The 24,080-nt window shown below is 37.0% G+C and overlaps 1 protein-coding gene across 1 annotated transcript in view; it reads left to right on the top strand.

Annotated features, from left to right (window-relative positions):
* The window catches only part of fndc3a (fibronectin type III domain containing 3A), a 160,503-nt gene that overhangs the window by 85,811 nt on the left and 50,612 nt on the right, over positions 1-24,080 (top strand). Inside the window, 8 exon segments of the mRNA XM_062060894.1 lie at positions 1,623-1,789; positions 1,866-1,925; positions 1,993-2,131; positions 4,544-4,597; positions 11,605-11,729; positions 11,892-12,066; positions 14,288-14,374; positions 23,720-23,858. Coding sequence (XP_061916878.1) covers positions 1,623-1,789; positions 1,866-1,925; positions 1,993-2,131; positions 4,544-4,597; positions 11,605-11,729; positions 11,892-12,066; positions 14,288-14,374; positions 23,720-23,858 — 946 coding nt within the window.

Here is a 24,080-nt window from a genome sequence, read left to right on the forward strand (position 1 = left end):
AGCTTATATATTTTAAAAAAGTTACGTACATACGCAAAAAAAAGCCAAAGCTGCATACTCACAGTAGCACGTCTGCGTCTTTGTCATCCAAATCAAAGTAATCCTGGTAAGAGTCTGTGTTGTCCCAGTTCCCTACAGGCGTCTGTGTATCCAAATCAAAAGTCCTCCTGGTTAGAGTCTCTGTTATCCGAGTTCTTCCATCTTGACTGCATCTTTCGGGAATGTAAACAAAGAAGCGCCGGCTGTGTACTGTTGTGGCTGACTACGTTCGAAAAATACGTCCATTTCGCACCGACAACTTTCTTCTTTGCTTGCTTGGCTTCCTTCTCCATAATGCAATGAACATGATTGAAACAGATTCACGAACACAGATGTCCAGAATACTGTGGAATTATGAAATGAAAACAGAGCTTTTTCGTATCGGCTTCAATGTGGAAGGCATACCCGTGTTCGCCGGGCTACGTCACACGCATACGTCATCCTCAGAGGCGTTTCGAACCGGAAGTTTAGCGGCAAATTTAAAATGTCACTTTATAAGTTAACCCGGCCGTATTGGCACGTGTTATAATGTTAAGATTTCATCATTGATATATAAACTATCAGACTGCGTGGTCGGTAGTAGTGGGTTTCAGTAGGCCTTTAAAATAAGTATATTCTCACTAATAAGTGCACTTTTTTTGGTAGAAAAAAAAGAGACCTTTTTGCTCAATGTGTTGAAAAATATTCTTTAAATGCTAGTGCCATTATCTTGACATAATGATATGCGCTCTGCATTACATTTCTTGAAACCAGCAAACTTATAGTAAAAACTAATTTATTGTTCTTAATGGAAAGGCAACAAGGCAAGCGCTTGTTACTCTCGGGGTCTCCTAGCCGCTCAGGCAAATCATATGGTCTAAAAATGCATTTTTCCATGGATAACATGACATCATCGCGCCAAGTGCGTGCTCTTTCAGTCAATTAGTGCGCATATACACAGCCCAAAATTTTTTTAATTGTAATTTTGAGGAATTTATCAGAATGTGCATGAACTATTTCTGTTCAAAATTGTTAGAAATGTCACATGTTAAATGTTTGAATATTAACTGTCAGTTTACTGTACTGTGCCAACTGTACTACTATATGAGTACCTATTTTCTATTGTTTCATTGAAAATAAAACAGCAAAGTCCATTTGGCTGTCATCTGTTTTAATTATGAGACACAATTGTGTCAAAATCATGATTTTTTTTTTCATGCTTGAAATAAGAAATGATTACTTTAAAAAAGTAGTTTTATACCTGTGAGTGTTGATGACACAACAGTTGATATTCTAGTTTCAAGCATGTTTTACTCAATATAGGTCATCAAATCTCAGCAACAAGCTGTAATATCTTACTGAGATCATTTAGGACCAAAACACGTAAAACAAGTAAAACACTCTAACATAAAATCTGCTTAGTGAGAAGAATTATCTTATCAGACAGAAAATAAGAAAAATATCACCCTTATTTAAGATATTTCATCTTACTTAGATTTCAGTTTTTGCAGTGCAGGTGGTGGGAAAAAAAGAGCTATGGGCCAGTGTTTCCAATATTTTTGGGCGGAAACACTGGATGTAAAGGACTGTTGCACCTGTGGCAGGTGTCAGACATCCAGGCCAGAGGGGCAGCAGTGAGCTGGAGTGCGCCCACCGGGCCCGAGAGCGGCGACGGCAGCACCGAGGACGACCACACCCCTCCGGGGCCCCTCAGCTACGAGGTGTCGGTGTCCTTCAGCAGCAAGGATGGGAAGTACAAGAGCATGTACTGGTGAGCCCCCCCACTCGGAGGTTGGACACATTTGGGCGTGCCACAACCCTGAATGCACTCTCTCACTCCATTGCAGTGGCGAAGAACTAAGTGCGACTTTGGACGACCTTCGACCGGCGACGGACTATCATGTCAGGTGGGAGCTCGCCACACCAGCTTGGCCAATACCTGCTGCTAACTGCGCCCCCTGCTTCCCCCGTCAGGGTGCAGGCCATGTCCAACTGTTTACAGGGAAGTCCCTCGGAGGCCCTCAGCTTCACCACATCCAGCTGTGAGCCGGAGCCTCCCAATCCACCCAGGAAGGCCAGCGGGACCAAGAACACACTGGTGCTCCAGTGGAAGGTAGCGTGCCAGGGCTCGTAGCAACACACCAAACATGTACCGTATTTTACGGACTATAAGTCGCTCCGGAGTATACGTCGCACCAAATATTTTACTCAGGTGTGTACCTGGAAAAATGTGTCTAAAATGCAAGCATTCTTAACATTAGCATGTATCAAGTACCAAAATATGACCGGGGTGAACGCTGACAAAATTAGCTTAAAAAAGGTAGCATGGTATTATTTTTGAAGTAACAAAATAGTTGATGCTGAGGTGTATACCTGCAAAATTAGCACATAAAAACCCCCGGCATGCTAATATTAAGATCAGGGTTTCCCACACATGCATTTATTTGTGTGAAAGAATTACATCCGCCGCAAAAAAAAAAAATAAAAAAAATATATATATATATATATTTTTTTTGTCCTCTCCAGCTTCTCAGGCAAATCATATAGTTGATGTAGATGCCCATATCGGCTGTTCAGATTTACTTTACAAAAGAGAAGTGTAGGATACCGTAATTTCCGGACTATAAGCCGCTACTTTTTCCCCTCGTTCTGGTCCCTGCGGCTTATACAAGGGTGCGGCTTATTTACGGCCTGTTCTTGTCCGACACCGACGAAGAGGATTTCGGTGGTTTTAGTACGCAGGAGGAAGACGATGACACAATGATTAAAGACTGACTTTTCATATACAGGTAGGCTGGTTATTTTGATAACGTACATGCGAGCACTTTGTATTACTTTGCACCGTTGTATTATTTGTACTCTGCACGAATGCTGTTCGCCATGTCAAAGATGTGAAAGTTTGATTGAATGATTGAAAGATTTATAGTTAATAAATGGGACGCTTTGCGTTCCCAAACAGTCATCTCTGTTGTTCACTATTCTTTATTTATTTTAAATTGCCTTTCAAATGTCTATTCTTGGTGTTGGCTTTTATCAAATACATTTCCCCAAAAAATGCGACTTATATATATGTTTTTTTCCTTCTTTATTATGCATTTTCGGCCGGTGCGACTTATACTCCGGAGCGATTTATACTCCGAAAAATACGGTATAGTACCGATTTTGATTAATTAGTACCGCGATACTATACTAGTGCTGGTATACCGTACAACCTTAGTGCAAAGTTATATTTCTCTTTTTTCCTGAGAAAGAATTGTTGTATATTCTTGGCTGGCAGGTTATTTGCTTTGTACATCATTTTAGCTGTGTGCAAATGCACCAAATAATTGAATTTTTATATTTTTGATTCAATGGATAAATAAATATAAACTTTATGTAATATTTTAACTGATATTTATACAGTGTTTCCCATAAACTGCCAAGATACCTGTGGCGGTGGGGGTGTGGCTAAGGTCGTGGTCACATGACATGTAATTTGCATAATTTACTACAATGATATGATTTTCTCTAAAAAGGCTCAAAAAATGTATACTTACTAATTAATAATAACAGTTTTGTTTTAAACGTCCAACCATCCATCCATCCATCCATTTTACAATATAATTACAACACTTTATGTACATATTTATATACAGATTTGAACAATAAGTTATTCACTGAAATATATTTATTAATTGTGGTTCTTACAAAAAATATATCTTCTAAAAATATAAAAGCTAAAATGTCTCTTAAAGCTCTGCCCCTTTAATTAGTGCATACTAAATAATTTAACTTTAGCCTACTACTACAACCATATTATTTACCAGCAACATAAAGTGAAACAGAGGCAGAGGTGTCCTGCCACAGTCAGTAACAAATAAACAGAAAACAGTAGTGGTGGTAGACAAACACAAAGCTTCATCAAACATCTGATCCACTGAACAAAGAGCTCCAAAAATCTTGATCCTACACTTCTCTTTTGTAAAGTAAATCTGAACAGCCGATATGGGCATCTACATCAACTATATGATTTGCCTGAGAAGCTGGACAGGACAAAAAAAAAAAAAAAAATTTTTTTTTTTTTTAATTAAAAATAAAAAAAAACAAAAAAACATTTGTGGCGGCCTTAATTCTTTCGTGGCGGGCCGCCACAAATAAATGAATGTGTGGGAAACACTGTTATGTAACACGGTTAGTGAATGTAGTTTAGTTGTTTCCCATATTTCTGCACAATAACTCAGTGATTTTGGTCCAGAACATAATTAGCTTTATTCATTATTGAACTGTTTTGTTTTTTTTACTTATATTTTTATATGGGATTTCCAGTTTATTTTATTGTCTATTTTTTTTTTACTATTTCAGTCCACTCTGTCTGTTTGACTTTCTTCTGTTACCGAATATCATTATTTTGGTTTTACTGAAATTCAAAGATAATCTGTTTTTGTCAAATGATCTCTTTAATGTATTAATTTCTACTGTTATTATTGGTAATAGCTTCTGTGTGTTTTCTTCTGCACAAAACACTTATTGTTGGTTTCTCCTGCAGGCCCCATGTGACAACGGTTCCAAGGTCCAGAACTACATTCTTCAATGGGATGAGGTAATGTTTCAATATTAAATGTCCTTATTTTTCACCCATTTTTAAAGAAGTACACATTAGTGCAATGTCATGACGTTCAACAGTTGAACATTATTGAAACCATCTAGGCATGAAATACCAAGCCTACAATGACCTTTACACTAGTTTTACCCCACATAGTAGACATAATAATAGAAAAGACTAATACAAATGAGACATAAATAAGATAAGGTGTCAAACTTAAAGTGTGGCCTCCAAAAGCCTGGAAATAATGCGTCAAAGTCCTTGACAGAAAAAACATACATACAATTTCATGTCTTTTCAACTTTAATATGTATTAATGTAATTATTGTCAACTTGTTTTTGTTAAAATAAGAATAAATACTCACATATTTTCTTGCATTATGACTTAAAAGGTGTAGTAATGTGGCCAGGAATGGTACTGCAATCACGGTCAAAATTCTGTAATACCCTTCCACTCTCCATGACCGAGGTTGCCAGATACGAATCCCAATCCTACTCTGAGGAACTTCAAATGGCCATCGACAAGTCCTACGCTATAAGTTTCTCTTGTTTATGCTTCTTGCAAGTAGGGATGATGTTTGATAAGAAATGATCGAGTTCGAGCCTATTATCGAATCCTCTTATCGAACCGATTCCTTATCGATTCTCTTATCGAGTCCAGATAGGTTGTTGTATATGGAAAAAAACACACAATATTTGGTTTAACAAAAGCTCACTTTTATTATATAAGAAACCTTTTTTATCTAATAAATAAATAAATATTGACTGTTACCCCCCTAAAAAAATAAAATAAAATAAATAAATATTGACTGTTGTTACCCAAAGTATATTAAGTGGGATTTTTCAGAAAAACAAATATATACAGTAACACAAAAACAAGCTGTCTCTGTGATCACTATAGGTGTATAAATAATAATATAGTGTTAAATAAAATCAGTCCCTTGGGCACAAAACTGAAAATAATACAGCTCTCCAAAAAGTGCAATTCTGCTGCTATTTGACATAACTGTTTGTTATGATGCTTTGACATTTTTGGACTTTATTTCTTTCTTTACTGAAAGAAAATTCTATGAAGAGAAAAGTTGTTTGCAAATGTGGTTACAATGCTAAAAAATGAAAAGTTAAAGCTAAAAAAAGAAATACACTTTATTGAGTTAACATTATTTCTTTATAGGGGGAAAGATGTTATGTTTTGAGCTAGGGAGTATAACAACTACACTACCCAGCATGACGAGCATGCGCGGTAGCCCTGAAAAGTGTTGTTGCATGTCGCCACCCGGCAGCTTAGAATGAGGTTATGAGCACGCTGTGAAAGTAAACGTCAAGAACTCAGCCAACACGCCTCATTAGCATTATTTATAATTAGACAGACAACACATCTACAGTGTGATTTTGTTTTGTTTTCAAGGAAAGAAAAACAAAAGTTAAAAAAGGGAGATGTGTTGTATATATATATATGTATGTGCTGCGGTTGCTTTAAGAACGTTGCTACAGCTGCCGTAACGAAGGTGCGTTGCTAGCCTGGTTGCTATGTTTCCGCTTGGTGGTAAAAGTGTTGGTCCTGTGTTTGTACCCTGCTCAAATCTCTCAGTAAAGTTATTCATTGGATTATACCTTTTGTTTTGAACTTTATTACACCTTGGAGCGCTTTTTCCGGTCCATTGTTTTTCCTGCTTTCCCTATCTGCGCCTAATGACTGAGCTACGTGACGTCATTTATTGTGATGTCTCACGGGGCATTTCTGGTCGGGACGGGATTCGAATAAAGAACCAACTCTTTTTCTTTTCTATAGTGGTCTCGATAACGGGTACCGGTTCTCAAAAAGGGATTCGAGTCCGTGGACTCGGTTCTTTTCTTATCGGACAACCGGGAAAATCGGTTTCGAGTATCATCCCTACTTGCAAGATGGTTTACTAAGTAATTATGCCACATTTTACTGATGTCGATTCGCCAAATGTTTTTGTAAAGTTACGCAGCAATATTTTAGTCTGGAGTCGGGACATATTGTTGGCTTTACCCTGCTAAAATGTCTAGTTTGACCGCACGGACCACCATCGAAATAAGTATATATAATCATTTGTTATATATGGCATAGGCCTACTTTGATGGCAAGTCAAGGCCAACAGTAAAATGACCGCCACCTTTCATTCAGCATAACCCCATGTTGCATCCAACCTGACGCACTGCATTCTCTTCCATGTACGCACATCACCATCTTTCAGTGCCATTCTGTGAGCCAACCCACGTTACGCAACAACCATATAGCCTACTACCATGTCAATACACAAAGTAGAAAATAATTGCATGTAATGCATTATATTGTACCAAGCAAATACCACCCCATAGGTTTTATTTGTCCAAAATATATGTTGCCCTTTCAATTGGATGACACAACAGGCATATATTTCCCCCGTTAGCCATATGTCGATGTGGTGCTTAAACAAAGTCTTTTTTAATACGCCCTTTAAATCAGAACTGGGAAAAATACAGCCTGCGGGCCACATGCGGCCCATTAAGATTTTCAATCCGGCCCGTCTGATTTTCTACATAATTTTTTTAGACCTTTAACATCAAAACTGTAGCCACCATTATGATGTGCAGTGCTGTTTTTAAATGGCCGCAAGTCCTGAACTATAGAAAGTATTTCAATTAGAGATGTCCGATAATATCGTCGGTCCGATATTATCGGCTGATAAATGCTTTAAAATGTAATATCGGAAATTATCGGTATCACTTTTTTTTATTATCGGTTTCGTTTTTTTTACATTTTTCTATTAAATCAGCATAAAAAACACAAGATACACTTACAATTAGTGCACCAACCCAAATAACCTCCCTCCCCCATTCACACTCATTCACACAAAAGGGTTGTTTCTTTCTGTTATTAGTATTCTGCTTCCTACATTATATATCTATACATATCAATACAGTCTGCAAAGGATACAGTCCGTAAGCACACATGATTGTGCGTGCTGCTGGTCCACTAATAGTACTAACCTTTACCGGTTAATTTGACTCATTTTCATTAATTACTAGTTTCTATGTAACTGTTTTTATATTGTTTTACTTTCTTTTTTATTCAAGAAAATGTTTTTAATTTATTTATCTTATTTTATTTCATTTCATTTTAAAAAAGGACCTTATCTTCACCATACCTGGTTGTCCAAATTAGGCATAATAATGTGTTAATTCCACGACTGTATATATCGGTATCGGTTGATATCGGTATCGTTTCAAAAAGTAACATTTATGACTTTTTAAAACGCCGCTGTACGGAGTGGTACACGGACGTAGGGAGAAGTACAGAGGAGTTGTGTCTCCCAGTCACATACTTTTCCCGGGAGACTCCCGAATTTCAGTGTCCCCCCCCTAAAATCTCCCGGGGCAACCTTTCTCTCGAATTTCTCCCGATTTCCACCCAGACAACAAAATAGACAAAGGCAGTGCCTTAAAGGCCGGCCCAATCACATAATATCTACGGCTTTTCACACACAGAAGTGAATGCAAGGCATACTTGGTCAACAGCCATACAGGTCACACTGAGGGTGACCGTATAAACAACTTTAACACTGTTACAAATATGCGCCACACTGTGAACCCACACCAAACAAGAATGACAAACACATTTTGGGAGAACATCCGCACCTAACACAACATAAACACAACAAGAACAAATACCCAGAACCCCTTGCAGCACTAACTCTTCCGGGACGCTACAATATACACCCCCCGGTACCCCGCCCACCTCAACCTCCTCATGCTCTCTCAGGGAGAGCATGTCCCAAATTCCAAGCTGCTGTTTTGAGGCATGTTAAAACAAAAAATGCACTTTGTGACTTCAATAATAAATATGGCAGTGCCATGTTGGCATTTTTTTTTCCATAACTTGAGTTGATTTATTTTGGAAAACCTTGTTACATTGTTTAATGCATCCAGTGGGGCATCACAACAAAATTAGGCATAATAATGTGTTCATTCCACGACTGTATACATCGGTATCGGTTGATATCGGAATCGGTAATCAAGAGTTGGACAATATCGGAATATCGGATGTCGGCAAAAAAGCCATTATCGGACATCTCTAATTTCAATGGTCGAAATCTGCGCTTTTGAGTGTTATAAGAGTTATTGCGGTAATCTACGTCACAGCAGCTCAGACCAGGAACAAAGCAGAGTGTTTTGTTGTGTTTTGCTTGATTGTAAAAGATACACTACTATGGAGGAGATGGTCTGACAAGTAAAGATGTTCATATGTTGTTAATATTCAGTGTTTTATTGTTCATAGTTAATATTGTAAATCAAACTTTTTTTTACTTTCATGTACATTTTGGGTGTCCCATTCAGTAAAAAACTGTAAAATTCCATTCCGTTTTTTTGAGGTGGTCTGTCATAACTGTTTTGGATCTATATCGGACATTGTGACTGTTGGTATTAGTGTTCCTGAAAAAAAGGGACCCAAACACACATACTGTACAGCAGATTTGTACAGCTAAATGTGTATATATCATTTATACACACTTACAACTAAGTCCTCCAGACACATTTTTTTCTGTCAATGTGGGCCCCCAGTCAAAATATTTGCCCAACTCTGCTCTAAATCCAAAATTTTATTTACCTAATTTATTCAAGACACAAGTTTTGCTTCACATAGGAAGCTCTAAGTCAGGGGTGTCCAAAATGTTTCCACCGAGGGCCGCACATGGAAAAATTAAAGCATGTGGGGGCCATTTTGATATTTTTCATTTTCAAACCATAACAAAATATATGCGTTTTTTTTAAATTATTTTACCTTTAGGGGTCTCAGTCATTAAAATGTTAAAAATAAGTCAGATTCTTTTTTTTTAAATTATTATTTACCGCTTACAGTAAATCTCTACATCAACTTCAAGTTGATATAAAGTAATACAAATTAAAAAAAAATGTTTTATGGCTTTTCTGTCAAAAACAACTTAGTTTTTTTATAGTAAAACTGAAATTTGCAGTATTTAGTAATTAGAGCCCTAAAAGATCAATAATGCAGGACACCATTGATTTTAATTATTTCATATTTTTGAGTAATCACAGTGAAAAGATAAATAAAAAATCACTAAATATATTTGGGATCCAAAAGGTGTCCCACTCATAAAGTGATACATTTTTATTAGGTTTTTCTTTTACTTTCAACACTTAAGTTACGAGATCAACTTCAGATATATCTGTCCATTTTATGCTGGAACTATTATTTTGTTTGTTTTATGCGCTTTTGTCAAAGAAAACTTTGATGTTTTTAAATGGCTACTACACAATATATGCAATATTTACCACATAAAACATTTTAAAGTGAAATATTTGAAGTAATCGGAGCCCTGAAAATAATTCATTATAACATGGGTTTTTTGTCATTATTATTATTTTTTGAGCAATGGAAAAAAAAGAAAAATGAAGAAAGACAAAAGAAAAACAAACAGCCTGCATGGCAGCTTTTGTGTCAACATTGCAACTTTTTATCGTTAGATTTCACCTCATTCCACTTTTTTTAATGTTCTTTTTTATTTTTACAATAGTATTTCCAGAATGTGTGGCGGGCCGGTAAACATTTAGCTGCGGGCCGCACTTTGGACACCCCTGCTCTAAGTTAAAGTTAAAGTACCAATGATTGTCACACACACACACTAGGTGTGGTGAAATTTGTCCTCTGCATTTGACACATCCCCTTGTTCACCCCCTGGGAGGTGAAGGGAGCAGTGGGCAGCAGCGGTGCCACGCCCGGGAATCATTTTTGGTAATTTAACCCCCAATTCCAACTAGGGATGTCCGATAATGGCTTTTTGCCGATATCCGATATTCCGATATTGTCCAACTCTTTAATTACCGACACCGATATCAACCGATACCGATATATACAGTCGTGGAATTAACACATTATTATGCCTAATTTGGACAACCAGGTATGGTGAAGATAAGGTCCTTTAAAAAAAAAAAAAAAAATAAGATAAATAAATTAAAAACATTTTCTTGAATACAAAAGAAAGTAAAACAATATAAAAACAGTTACATAGAAACTAGTAATTAATGAAAATGAGTAAAATTAACGGTTAAAGGTTAGTACTATTAGTGGACCTGCAGCACGCACAATCATGTGTGCTTACGGACTGTATCCCTTGAGACTGTATTGATATATGTTGTTAAGTAATGTAGGAACCAGAATATTAATAACAGAAATAAACAACCCTTTTGTGTGAATGAGTGTAAATGGGGGAGGGAGTTTTTTTGGGTTGGTGCACTAATTGTAAGTGTATCTTGTGTTTTTTATGTTGATTTAATAAAAAAAAAAACGATACCGATAATAAAAAAAACGATACCGATAATTTCCGATATTACATTTTAAAGCATTTATCGGCCGATAATATCGGCAGGCCGATATTATCGGACATCTCTAATTCCAACCCTTGATGCTGAGTGCCAAGCAGGCAGGTAATGGCTCCCATTTTTATCGTCTTTGGTATGACTCTGCCGGGGTTTGAACTCACGACCTACCCATCTCAGGGCGGACACTCTAACCACAAGGCCACTGAGTAGCATATGCATATGGATCAACATATGAGCAAAAGAATCACAGTAAAGTTTTTTTTAATTATTATTTTATAAAATGTCCAATTTATATCTGTTCTAAAAAGAAGACATTTATACAATATAATTTTACTAACAGTGTGCCATTTCACGCCACTAGTTTTTGATGAATTAAAAGTCTAACTTGTTATGAATGTCATTTGAAAAATAGGGGGTCAAAAAAATCGTATTTTTTTGTGAGAAAATGGCCATATAGAGGTTCTTTAATGCGAAAAGCAAGCGTTTGAGCACCAAAATGGAGCAAGCAAGTGATGGAAATGATTGATTTGGATCCTGCTGGGTGCTCGTAAAAGATTACAGCGTCATTAAAAAGCGTTTAGCATAAGATTTTATGGAGCTATTGTCAGCTCGGGGGTCTCTTAAGCATCTTCTCCCAACACTTGTGTTGTGTGCAGGGCAAATGCACGGGTGTGTTTGAGCAGTGCTACTACGGACCTCAGAAGCAGTACAGACTGACCAAACTCTCACCAGCCTCAAGATACTCCTTCCGCCTTGCAGCCAAAAACGACATGGGTGCCAGGTAGATGCCGCCCATTCCTAAACTGCTGCCATCTTGTGGCGTCCGTGTCCGTGTCGCTGTTTGTTACTGTCAACGTGGCCATATTTGTGTGTGTGTGTGTGTGTGTGTGTCTGTCTCACACACGGTCTCTCTCCTGTCTCTTCTCCTGTCTTCCCTCTCCAGTGAGTTCAGTGAAGTGGTGGACCTGTTCACCTCATGCAGTGTGCCATTGCCGCCCTTCCCCCCAGAGCTGGAGATGGCGGGGGTGACCTGGCTGTGTCTGAGGTGGCAGCGGCCCAACAGCTCGCCCAAGGAGGACGAGGTCTACTACGTGTTGGAGATGGAGGAGGAAGGCTCGGTAAGCTGGCTCATAATGTCTGCTATGCTGGGTGCTGTAAATGTGCTCCTCCATGTACTGTACGTACTCCGTGTATTACTGCAAACTTTTCAGTGGGATTGAGAACCACAGTTCTTAACCTTTTTGAACTTGGAGCCCAACCATTCCACTAGGTACCGAATACTAGGGGTGTGAAAGAAAAGAAAATTGCAATTCTTATTCGTAATGATTCTTAATTGATTCAAAAGAATCCAAAATGAATTAAAAAAAATGATATATGTATATACATGTACTGTATGTATGTGTGTGTGTATATATATATATATATATATATATATATATATATATATATATATATATATATATATATATATATATATATATATATATATATATATATATATATATATATATATATATATATATATATATATATATATATAATGATAAATGGGTTATACTTGTACAACACTTTTGTACCTTCAAGGTACTCAAAGCGCTTTGACACTATTTCCACATTCATCCATTCACACACACATTCACACACTGATGGCGGGAGCTGCCTTGCAAGGCGCTAACCAGCAGCCGTCAGGAGCAAGGGTGAAGTGTCTTGCCCAAGGACACAACGGACGTGACTAGGATGGTAGAAGGTGGGGATACAGTATATATATATATATATATATATATATATATATATATATATATATATATATATATATATATATATATATATATATATATATATATATATATATATATATATATATATATATATATATATATATATATATATATATATATATATATGTATATATACATATATATATATATATATATATGTATATGTATATATGTGTATATATATATATGTATGTATATATATATGTATATATATATGTATGTATATATATATGTATATATATATATATATACACATATATGTATATATATACATATATGTATATATATACATATATATATATATATATATATATATATATATATATATATATATACATATATATATATATATATATATATATACAGTATATATGTATATATATACATATATATATATATATATGTATACATATATATATATATGTATATATATATATATGTGTGTGTGTGTGTGTGTGTGTATATATATATATACATATATATATATATATATATATATATATATATATATATATATATATATATATATATATATATATATATATATATATATATATATATATATATATATATACACACATATGTCTTAATTAGATTATCCCAAAAAAATTGTGCTCAATGCCGTGGTAGAGCGCAATATATGTATGTGTGGAAAAAAAAATCACAAGACTACTTCATCTCTACAGGTCTGTTTCATGAGGGGTTTCCTCAATCATCAGGAGATGATTGAGGAAACCTCTCATGAAACAGACTTGTAGAGATGAAGTAGTCTTGTGATTATTTTCCACACATACATATATGCACACACATATGTATATATATATATAAATAAATTAGCCGCACTGATTTATAAGCCACAGGGTTCAAAGCGTAGGAAAAGTAGCAGCTTATAGTCCGGAATTCACAGTAAGTTTAGATTGAGGTATGTCGTTTCTGATTGCGAAAAGACGGTCATTTTCAGTCCCTATCCTTACATGCAAAGTCTCCAAGGCAGAAGCGGGTTAGAAAGTATCAAGTAACAAATGTATCTCCATCATTCAACTTAGGGCGTCATGAGCTCAACGTCATGAATAATTGTGGCCACTAGGTGTCACCACTCCACTTCAAAAGCACAAGTCTGTCATAAGGTTTGTCTTTTTGTCACTAGCTCAAACCTTTTCCATCGTTTTCACAAAATAATTTAAGTATGTCGTATGATTCGCACTGATACCAAGTCGGGTTGGTATCGGTGTCGGCCAATACTCGAAGGCTCCAATATCGGTGACCGTATCGGAAGTGAAGAAGTTGCATACATCCTGTTCCGCCAGTCAAGCGGCAGCGAAAAGGGGAAAATATTTGTTATTAATTCATATGACGTTTGCAGCTTGGGCCTGTACACACACACACACACACACACCCACACACACACACACACACACGCACACACACACACGCACACACACTTCCTGAGAACATACTTCTAACGCCATGAGCTGTTTGTCTCCTGCGGCCCACCATGCTGTGGTCTTGTAAGCCTTCTCTCACCGGGGATGTTTGTCTGCTTGTCTTGTGTCGGTCCCAGGGTTACGGCTTCCAGGCCAGCTACGATGGCGATGACCTCTCCTGCACGGTCAGGAACCTCCACAGGAGTACCAAGTACAAGTTCCGGGTAAGGCGACACCCCCCCCCCCCCCCCCCTCCTCTGCAGCTTCATGACTCATCCGCCCGCAGGGTTGTGGCAGCTAAAGCGTAAACAGGAGGATGCCGCTGCTCATCACTAGCGCTTCACTAGCTTGTCGTGCAAAGCATGCTAGCGCACTGATACATCCTCGTTATCGTCAATTTTATTTCCAGTCCTTCAAATGAATGAATAACTGCATAATTGCACATATGTCCGGGTTTCTGCGGGCCATTAAAAAGCTTTAAAAGTTATCAAATGGATTTTGCAAAAATGAATGGCAATAAAAAGCATAAAATTTGACGCCCCGAGGCATTAAAAATGTGATACAATTCCCAAGCTTCCGGTCAACCCCAATGACTCAAATCTGGGTCCTTCGAATGAGAGCGCAGCATGGTAGGTGCCAAGCTAAAAGCTTGAGCCGTCAACTCGGTATCCAGCACTGCTCGTGAGGTTTACCAACGTCCACTGGCTGGCATCTGTTACACACACATGAAAAAACATGGTTAGTGTTGCAGGCCGATATTATCGGCCGATAAATGCTTTAAAATGTAATATCGGAAATTATCGGTATCGTTTTTTTTATCGGTATCGTTTTTATTTTTTTTAAATCAACATAAAAAACAAAAGATACACTTACAATTAGTGCAAAAAACCTCCCTCCTCCATTTACACTCATTCACACAAAAGGGTTGTTTCTTTCTGTTATTAATATTCTGCTTCCTACATTATATATCAATATATATCAATACAGTCTGCAAGGGATACAGTCCGTAAGCACACATGATTGTGCGTGCTGCTGGTCCACTAATAGTACTAACCTTTAACAGTTCATTTTACTCATTTTCATTCATTACTAGTTTCTATGTAACTGTTTTTATATTATTTTACTTTCTTTTTTATTCAAGAAAATGTTTTTAATTTATTTATCTTATTTCATTAAATTTTTTTTTTTTTTTAAAAGACCTTATCTTCACCATACCTGGTTGTCCAAATTAGGCATAATAATGTGTTAATTCCACGACTGTATATATCGGTATCGGTTGATATGGGTATTGGTTGATATCGGTATCGGTAATTAAAGAGTTGGAAAATATCGGAATATCTGATATCGGCAAAAAGCCATTATCGGACATCCCTAGTTGCGTGTGACCAGTCTTCCTCTCAGGGAATAAAACACACTGATCAATCCCAAGTTCTTTTGGATGACATACAGTATATGTTGAGTAAAAAGGACCCCAGAGACAGAATGGTACAATATCACGTTTTACTGAAGCTTAAGGAGACCAGCCCTTGCAATGCAACCATAGCATCGGCAAACAAAGTCTAAATCCAAACAAAAAGAGTCAGCTTATGTAGAGCGAAAACAACACCTCTCGCCCAGAAAGGAGCGCTGCTGCTGCTGCTGCTTCAAAACAGATAAGGAACTGGCCAAAACAAAGAGTTTACTAGCAGACATAAGATAAAAGCAAGGAGGACACGAGAAGACACACCACATGGGAAAATACTAACTGCTTTAAACATGACTATGGATTAAAAAAATAACACTTAAAAATATCTAATTTTCACATTGTACAGAATTTGATTATATAAAATGTCCAAATTTTCCACTGAAAAACCAAAGCATGCGGGGGCCATTTTGTCATATTTTTATTTTCAAAACGAATTCAATGTGTCGTTTTTTTTCCCCCCTTTAGGGCTCCCCTCAATTTTGGTGAACGTTAAAGAGGAACAGCACTTTTTTGGGGGAATTTTGCCTATAGTTCACAATCATTATGAGAGACAAGAAGACAATATATTTTTTTTCAAAATCGGTCTCTTTCTTGGTGGTTAGCAATGTAACCATACTTGCCAACCCTCCCGGTTTTAGCGGGAGACTCCCGGAATTCAGCGCCTCTCCCGAAAACCCCCGGAAAGAAATTTTCTCCCGATAAACTCCCGGAATTCAGCCGGAGCTGGAGGCCACGGCCCCTCCAGCTCCATGCGGACCTGAGTGGGGACAGTCTGTTTTCACGTCCGCTTTCCCACAATATAAACATCAATGACGTTATAACTGTAGAATGATCGAGGGCGAGTTCTTGGTTTCTTATGTGGGTTTATTGTTAGGCAGTTTCATTAACGTCCTTCCAGCGCGGTAACAACACACAAACAACAGCAGTCACGTTTTCGTCTACCGTAAAGCAGTCCGTCTGCCGTAAACCGCAATGTTGTGACTCTCTTAAACAGGACAATACTGCCATCTACTGGATAGCCTCCGGAACACTGAAATTCAAGTATTTCTTTTATTTATATGTATAATAAAATAAATATATATATATATATATATATATATATATATATATATATATATATATATATATATATATATATATATATATATATATATATATACATCTATATATATACATCTATATATATATATCTATATATATATATATATATATAGATATATATATATATATATATATATATAGATATATATATATAGATATGAAATACTCAAGTTGGTGAATTCTAGCTGTAAATATACTCCTCCCCTCTTAACCACGCCCCCAACCCCACCCCCGACAACGCCCCACCCCACCCCCCGCCCCCCACTTCCCGGAATCGGAGGTCTCAAGGTTGGCAAGTATGAATGTAACTAATGTTAGCATTCAACTGTACTTCTAAATCACTTAAAAAATGCATTAAAATACTGTCAACTATACTTTATTTACTAGCTACAACAACATTGTTATTGTAAGGGCAAACACTGAGGAACTCTTTTTCTAGCGTACTAACACATCGGCGTTCTACGGTATTAGCCGTAAGAGCTAAAGAGTAACGGTTAACTTTTCAACTATTCAAACTTGTTGATACAAGCTTTTGACTATATATACTGTAATACCTATCAGCAGTAGGACATTGGCATGAAATTAGTTTTAAGTGGCATTAATTAGATTTTCCGAGACCTGCAGAAACCCTGTGTGCGCAAATGTGCAAAATCCATAGTGACAAACGTATGATTGCGTTTTAGCCCGACACCATAATTGCCAACGTTAAAAAATTGCAACATTAAGCCCTCCTTCCCTCCTTCATTTGCAATTATCCAGCTGCCTAGCGCGAGGCGGCGCTGGGCGCCGAGGAGGTGTTTGTCTCGCTCCAGCGTGAGGATGAGCTGGACTCAGCGGGCTCAGCCAGATTACCTTTTTTTTTTTTTCTTCTTCTTTTTCCCCCCCCCACTGTGTCACGCTGAAATGCAAATGTCGCGCCTTCTGATCGCACTGGTGTTGTCGGGTTCTGTCGAGCAAAGTCCAAATTTACACTGCAAAAAGTCAGTGTTCAAAAACAAGAATAAAAAATACAAAAATGAGAGGTATTTTATTTGAACTAAGCAAAATTATCTGCCAATAGAACATGAAAATTTGGCTTGTCAAGACTTTCCAAAACAAGTCAAATTAGCTAACCTCAATGAACCTAAAAATACCTTAAAATAAGTATATTCTCACTAATAACAACTGTACTACTATGAGTACGTATTTTCTATTGTTTCATTGAAAATAAAACAGCAAATTCAATTTGGCTGTCATCTGTTTTAATTATGAGACACAATTGTGTCAAAGTCATGATTTTTTTTTCATGCTTGAAATAAGAAATTATTACTTTATAAAAGTAGTTTTATACTTGTGAATAGGGATTTATCGGCCGATAGGCCGATAATATCGGCAGGCTGATATTATCGGCCGATAAATGCGTTAAAATGTAATATCGGGAATTATCGGTACCGTTTTTTTAATTATCTGTATCGTTTTTTTTATTTATTTTTATTTTTTATTTTTTTAATTTATTAAATCAACATAAAAAACACAAGATACACTTACAATTAGTGCACCAACCCAAAAAACCTCCCTCCCCCCATTTCTTACTGTTATCGATATTCTGGTTCCTACATTATATATCAATACATATCAATACAGTCTGCAAGGGATACAGTCCGTAAGCACACATGATTGTGCGTGCTGCTGGTCCACTAATAGTACTAACCTTTAACAGTTAATTTTACTCATTTTCATTAATTACTAGTTTCTATGTAACTGTTTTTATATTGTTTTACTTTCTTTTTTATTCAAGAAAATTTTTTTAATTTAGTTATCTTATTTTATTATTTTTTTAAAAAAGTACCTTATCTTCACCATACATGGTTGTCCAAATTAGGCATAATAATGTGTTAATTCCACGACTGCATGTATCTGTTGATATCGGTATCGGTTGATATCGGTATCGGTAATTAAAGAGTTGGACAATATCGGAATATCGGATATCGGCAAAAAGCCATTATCGGACATCCCTACTTGTGAGTGTTGATGACACAGCTTTGCAACAGTTGATATTCTAGTTTCAAGCATGTTTTACTCAATATAGCTCATCAAATCTCAGCAACAAGCTGTAATATCTTACTGAGATCATTTAGGACCAAAACAAGTAAAACACAAGAATTTTCTTATCAGACAGAAAATAAGCAAATATCACCCTTATTTGAGATGTTTAATCTTACTTAGATTTCAGTTTTTGCAGTGTCGGTTCTGATGAAAGTCGCCTCTTAATCGGTGTGGACCAGTACATTTTCTTGGTGGTACAGTAGAAAACAGCCTTTTAGATATTAATACTGTTAGAAAAGTACTACAAACAAGTACGTGTGTCCCCCTGGAAGCCATTTTGTGCTTGCTCATATTAATAAGATTGCGGAAGTTCGCATCGTACCCCAGCAAGTTTTTAATTGTGATGAGAATGGACTTTCCTGGAAAAATATGCCAAAGCAGATTTAATTTCACAACGGAGGTAAAGACTATGGGCTTCTTCCCTTCTGTTTTCCCCTTTCTCTCCTCTCGTGAGCTGCTCCTTTGCCGACGTTAATGTACGTGGGTTTAACTAAAATGTGTATTATTGTAGCAATATAGTTGTTAAAGGTAAGGATTTTCGTGATTTCTGATCATTTGTGAGGGCATAAAGGGATTTCTCTTTGTATGCGCTTACAGGACAGTTGAGCCTGTCGTTGTTGTTGTTTTAAATTCATCACTTCATTATGTTAGTCGATATACAGTACTGATTGATTGAAGCTTTTATTAGTAGATTGCACAGTACAATACATATTCCGTACAATTGACTACTAAATGGTAACACCCCAATAAGTTTTTCAACTTGTTTAAGTCGGGGTCCACGTAAATCAAGTCATGGTACAAATATATACTATCATCACAGTGTTTCCCATAAACTGCCAAGATACCTGTGGCGGTGTGGGCGTGGCTATAGGCGTGGTCACCATGACATCATCGAGTAATTTGCATAATTTACTACAATGATTTGATTTTCTCTAAAAAGGCTAAAAAAATGTATACTTACTAATTAATAATAACAGTTTTGTTTTAAACGTCCATCCATCCATCCATTCATCCATTTTACAATATAATTACAACACTTTATGTACATATTTGTATACAGATTTGAACAATAAGTTATTCACTGAAATATATTTATTAATTGTGGTTCTTACAAAAAATATATCTTATAAAATATAAAAGCTAAAATGTCTCAAAGCTCTGCCCCTTTAATTAGTGCATACTAAATAATTTAACTTTAGCCTACTACTACAACCATATTATTTACCAGCAACATAAAGTGAAACAGAGGCAGAGGTGTCCTGCCACAGTCAGTAACAAATAAACAGAAAACAGTAGTGGTGGTAGATAGACACAGAGCTTCATCAAACATCTGATCCACTGAACAAAGAGCTCCAAAAATCTTGAACTTTAGACTGCCATCAGTTTTACTCCCTACACTTAACCATGTGTTTCCTACTGCCTGCAGACTTTGCACCCTTTGTTATATACACATGTTGTGTTTCTAATATAAATACATTTAATAAAGTCAAAAGTATATACATCGAATTATTTACATTATTTACAATCCGGGGGCGTTGATATCAGCACTTCAGTCATCAACAATTGCATCATCAGAGAAATGGACATTGAAACAGTGTAGGTCTGACTTGGTAGGATATGTACAGCGAGCAGAGAACATAGTGAGTTCAGAAAGCATAAGAACAAGTATATACATTTGATTATTTACAATCTGGGGAGGTGGGATGTGGAGGGGAGGGTGTTAGTCAAGGGTTGAAGTTGTCTGGATATCACTTTATGTTGTGCTCAAAGTGTACAAACCTTTACAAAAATATGGACTTTTTTTTACATCACTTAGAAGAAATTTGCTTCGTTATACAAACTTAAGAACCAGTGAAGTTGGCACATCGAGGTTCCACTGTAATATGCCAAACTTTTCGGGTTTTGAACTTTTAGGTTGCGCCAAATATGCCTGCACGTGCACACCATGTCCCTTCATTTTGTGTCCCGATGGAAGCCATTTTGTCCTTGCTCCTATTAATAAGATTGAGGAAGTCGGCTTCGTACCCAAGCAAGTTTTTAATTGTGATGAGAATGGACTTTTCTGGAAATATATGCCAAGGCAGACTTAATTTCACAGTTGACACACAAGGTTTCTCCTTTCTCTCCTCTCGTGGGCTGCTCCTTTGACGACGTTAATGTACATGTAGTAGGGGTGTAACGGTACGTGTATTTGTATTGAACCGTTTCGGTACGGGGGTTCCGGTTCAGTTCGGAGGTGTACCGAACGAGTTTCCACACGGACATATTAAGTAGCGTAAACAATGCACACCGAGGCACAACACATGGCATGCTAGCAGCTACCGGGCTAGGATGGACTGACCATACGTCCTCTTTTCACCGGACATGTCCTCTTTTGCGGAGTTTCTTAAATGCCTCAAATGTCCGGCATTTTGAGTTATGGTTGCGTGTATTTTCAATGTACGTCCAGGGTTAAGAAGGGGTTGAAAACAAAACTAATAGTGCGCGCAGCAGCATTGGTGAGGGAGGGGCAGAGACAGAGAGAGAGAGAGTTATGATAAACGCGCATGCTTCGCCAGGCTCTGCTTTTTATCCATAGATTTATCACATTGAATTTTTTATTATCTATAGCAGGGGTGTCAAAAGTGTGCCCCGGAGGCCATTTGCGGCCCACAGCTAATGTTTTAAAGGCCTACTGAAATGAATTTTTTTTATTTAAACGGGAATAGCAGATCCATTCTATGTGTCATACTTGATCATTTTGCGATATTGCCATATTTTTGCTGAAAGGATTTAGTAGAAAAAATCGACGATAAAGTTCGCAACTTTTGCTCGCTGATAAAAAAAGCCTTGCCTGTACCGGAAGTAGCATGACGTCACAGGAGCTAGTATTCCTCACAATTCCCCATTGTTTACAATGGAGCGAGAGAGATTCGGACCGAGAAAGTGACGATTACCCCATTAATTTGAGCGAGGATGAAAGATTCGTAGATGAGGAACGTTACAGTGAAGGACTTGAGAGGCAGTGATGGACGTATCTTTTTTCGCTCTGACCGTAACTTAGGTACAAGCTGGCTCATTGGATTCCACACTCTCTCCTTTTTCTATTGTGGATCACAGATTTGTATTTTAAACCACCTCGGATACTATATCCTCTTAAAAATGAGAGTCGAGAACGCGAAATGGACATTCACAGTGACTGAACATGTAAATACACGATTAATAATATTCAGCTTTGCGAAGCTAAAAAAATAGTAGCTAACCTAGCAACGTAGCCAACGTGATAGCATCAGTCTCAAATGCAGATAGAAACTAAATTAAAAAAAACCCTGACTGGATGGATAGACAGAAGATCAAAAATACTATTAAACCATGAACATGTAAATACACGATTAATAATATTCAGCTTTTCGAAGCTAAAAAAATAGAAGCTAACCTAGCTACGTAGCCAACGTGATAGCATAGCAGTCTCAAATGCAGATAGAAACTAAATTTAAAAAAACCCTGACTGGATGGATAGACAGAAGATCAAAAATACTATTAAAACATGAACATGTAAATACACGATTAATAATATTCAGCTTTTCGAAGCTAAAAAAAATAGAAGCTAACCTAGCTACGTAGCCAACATGATAGCATCAGTCTCAAATGCAGATAGAAACTAAATAAAAAAAAACCCTGACTGGATGGATAGACAGAAGATCAAAAATACTATTAAACCATGAACATGTAAATACACAATTAATAATATTCAGCTTGGCGAAGCTAAAAAAACAGAAGCTAACTTAGATGCGGCGTCGGGCTTACTCACTGTAGTGCGTCTGCTATCCTGCTCAAAACACAACACAACCTCCTGATGTTGGTGTTGCTGTAGTCCGCCGCTCCACCGATCGCACCTACAACTTTCTTATTTGCAGTCTCCATTGTCCATTAAACAAATTGCAAAAGATTCACCAACACAGATGTCCAGAATACTGTGGAATTTTGTTGAAGAAAACAGAGGTATTTGAATTGGGTCCAAACACTTCCCTTGCCCTCGTGACGTCACGCGCATACGTCATCATACCGCGACGTTTTCAAGCGGAAGTTTCCTGGGAAGTTTAAAATTGAGCTTTATAAGTTAACCCGGCCGTATTGGCATGTGTTGCAATGTTAAGATTTCATCATTAATATATAAACTATCAGACTGCGTGGTCGGTAGTAGTGGCTTTCAGTAGGCCTTTAAAGGCCCACGGCACATTCTAAAAATACTATTAAAATAAACAAAAACATAACAAAAGTGAAATAAAAAAGCTTAAAGGTGAAATGTAATTTAGAAAAAGTTGCAATGTTGACTAATTTTTTTTCTTTCAAACTGTCATTGCTCAAAGCATAATATTGAATCAAAATCAATGTTATTATGAATTATTGACCTATCCAAGGTTCCCATTACTTCACATCAAATATTCCACTAAGAAAGATATTTTTGGTGGAAGATTTTGCAAATTTGGTAAATAAATAACCCAAAAATGTATGTTTTGTTGTTTTCTTACTGTACCGAAAATGAACCGAACCGTGACCTCTAAACCGAGGTACGTACCGAACCGAAATTTTTGTGTACCGTTACACCCCTAACATGTAGTGTTCGTACTGTAGTGTAGTGTTATTTATTGTACCAACATAGTTGTTAAAGGTAAGGACTTTTGTGATTCCTGATCATTTGTGAGGGCACCAAATAAAGCAGAAAAAAAAAACCTTTTGCAAATAATAGTCAACCGACAGTGGAGATGCTTGCAACTTTCGGCATAACAAGAAGCTGAAAGAGACAGCCGTTCTCTCCCATTACTGGCAGGTTGAGGTAGCACTGTATTAGTGAAAAGGTGGAATATTGTTCCTGGTGTGTGTCTTGTACTGCATTTTTATTCACACTTCACTTCCTGTTCTCATTTCCCTCTTGCAGGTGGCGGCTTACAACTCTGAAGGCAAAAGTAACCCCAGCCCGGTGGTGGAGTTCATCACAAAACCAGACAGGCCCAGCTATCCCTCCAGGCCCGTCATCAAGGGGAAGGTTCTACCCACCACTTTCAAGTTGGCCTGGGGTGCGCAAAATCTGCCATTTTGACAATCAATCAATCAGTCAATCAATGTTTATTTATATAGCCCTAAATCACAAGTGTCTCAAAGGGCTGCACAAATTCCAAGCTGCTGTTTTGAGGCATGTTAAAAAAAATAATGCACTTTGTGACTTCAATAATAAATATGGCAGTGCCATGTTGGCATTTTTTTCCATAATTTGAGTTCATTTATTTTGGAAAACCTTG

Source organism: Entelurus aequoreus, linkage group LG10 (assembly GCF_033978785.1).
Source record: "Entelurus aequoreus isolate RoL-2023_Sb linkage group LG10, RoL_Eaeq_v1.1, whole genome shotgun sequence".
Classification (NCBI taxonomy): domain Eukaryota; kingdom Metazoa; phylum Chordata; class Actinopteri; order Syngnathiformes; family Syngnathidae; genus Entelurus; species Entelurus aequoreus.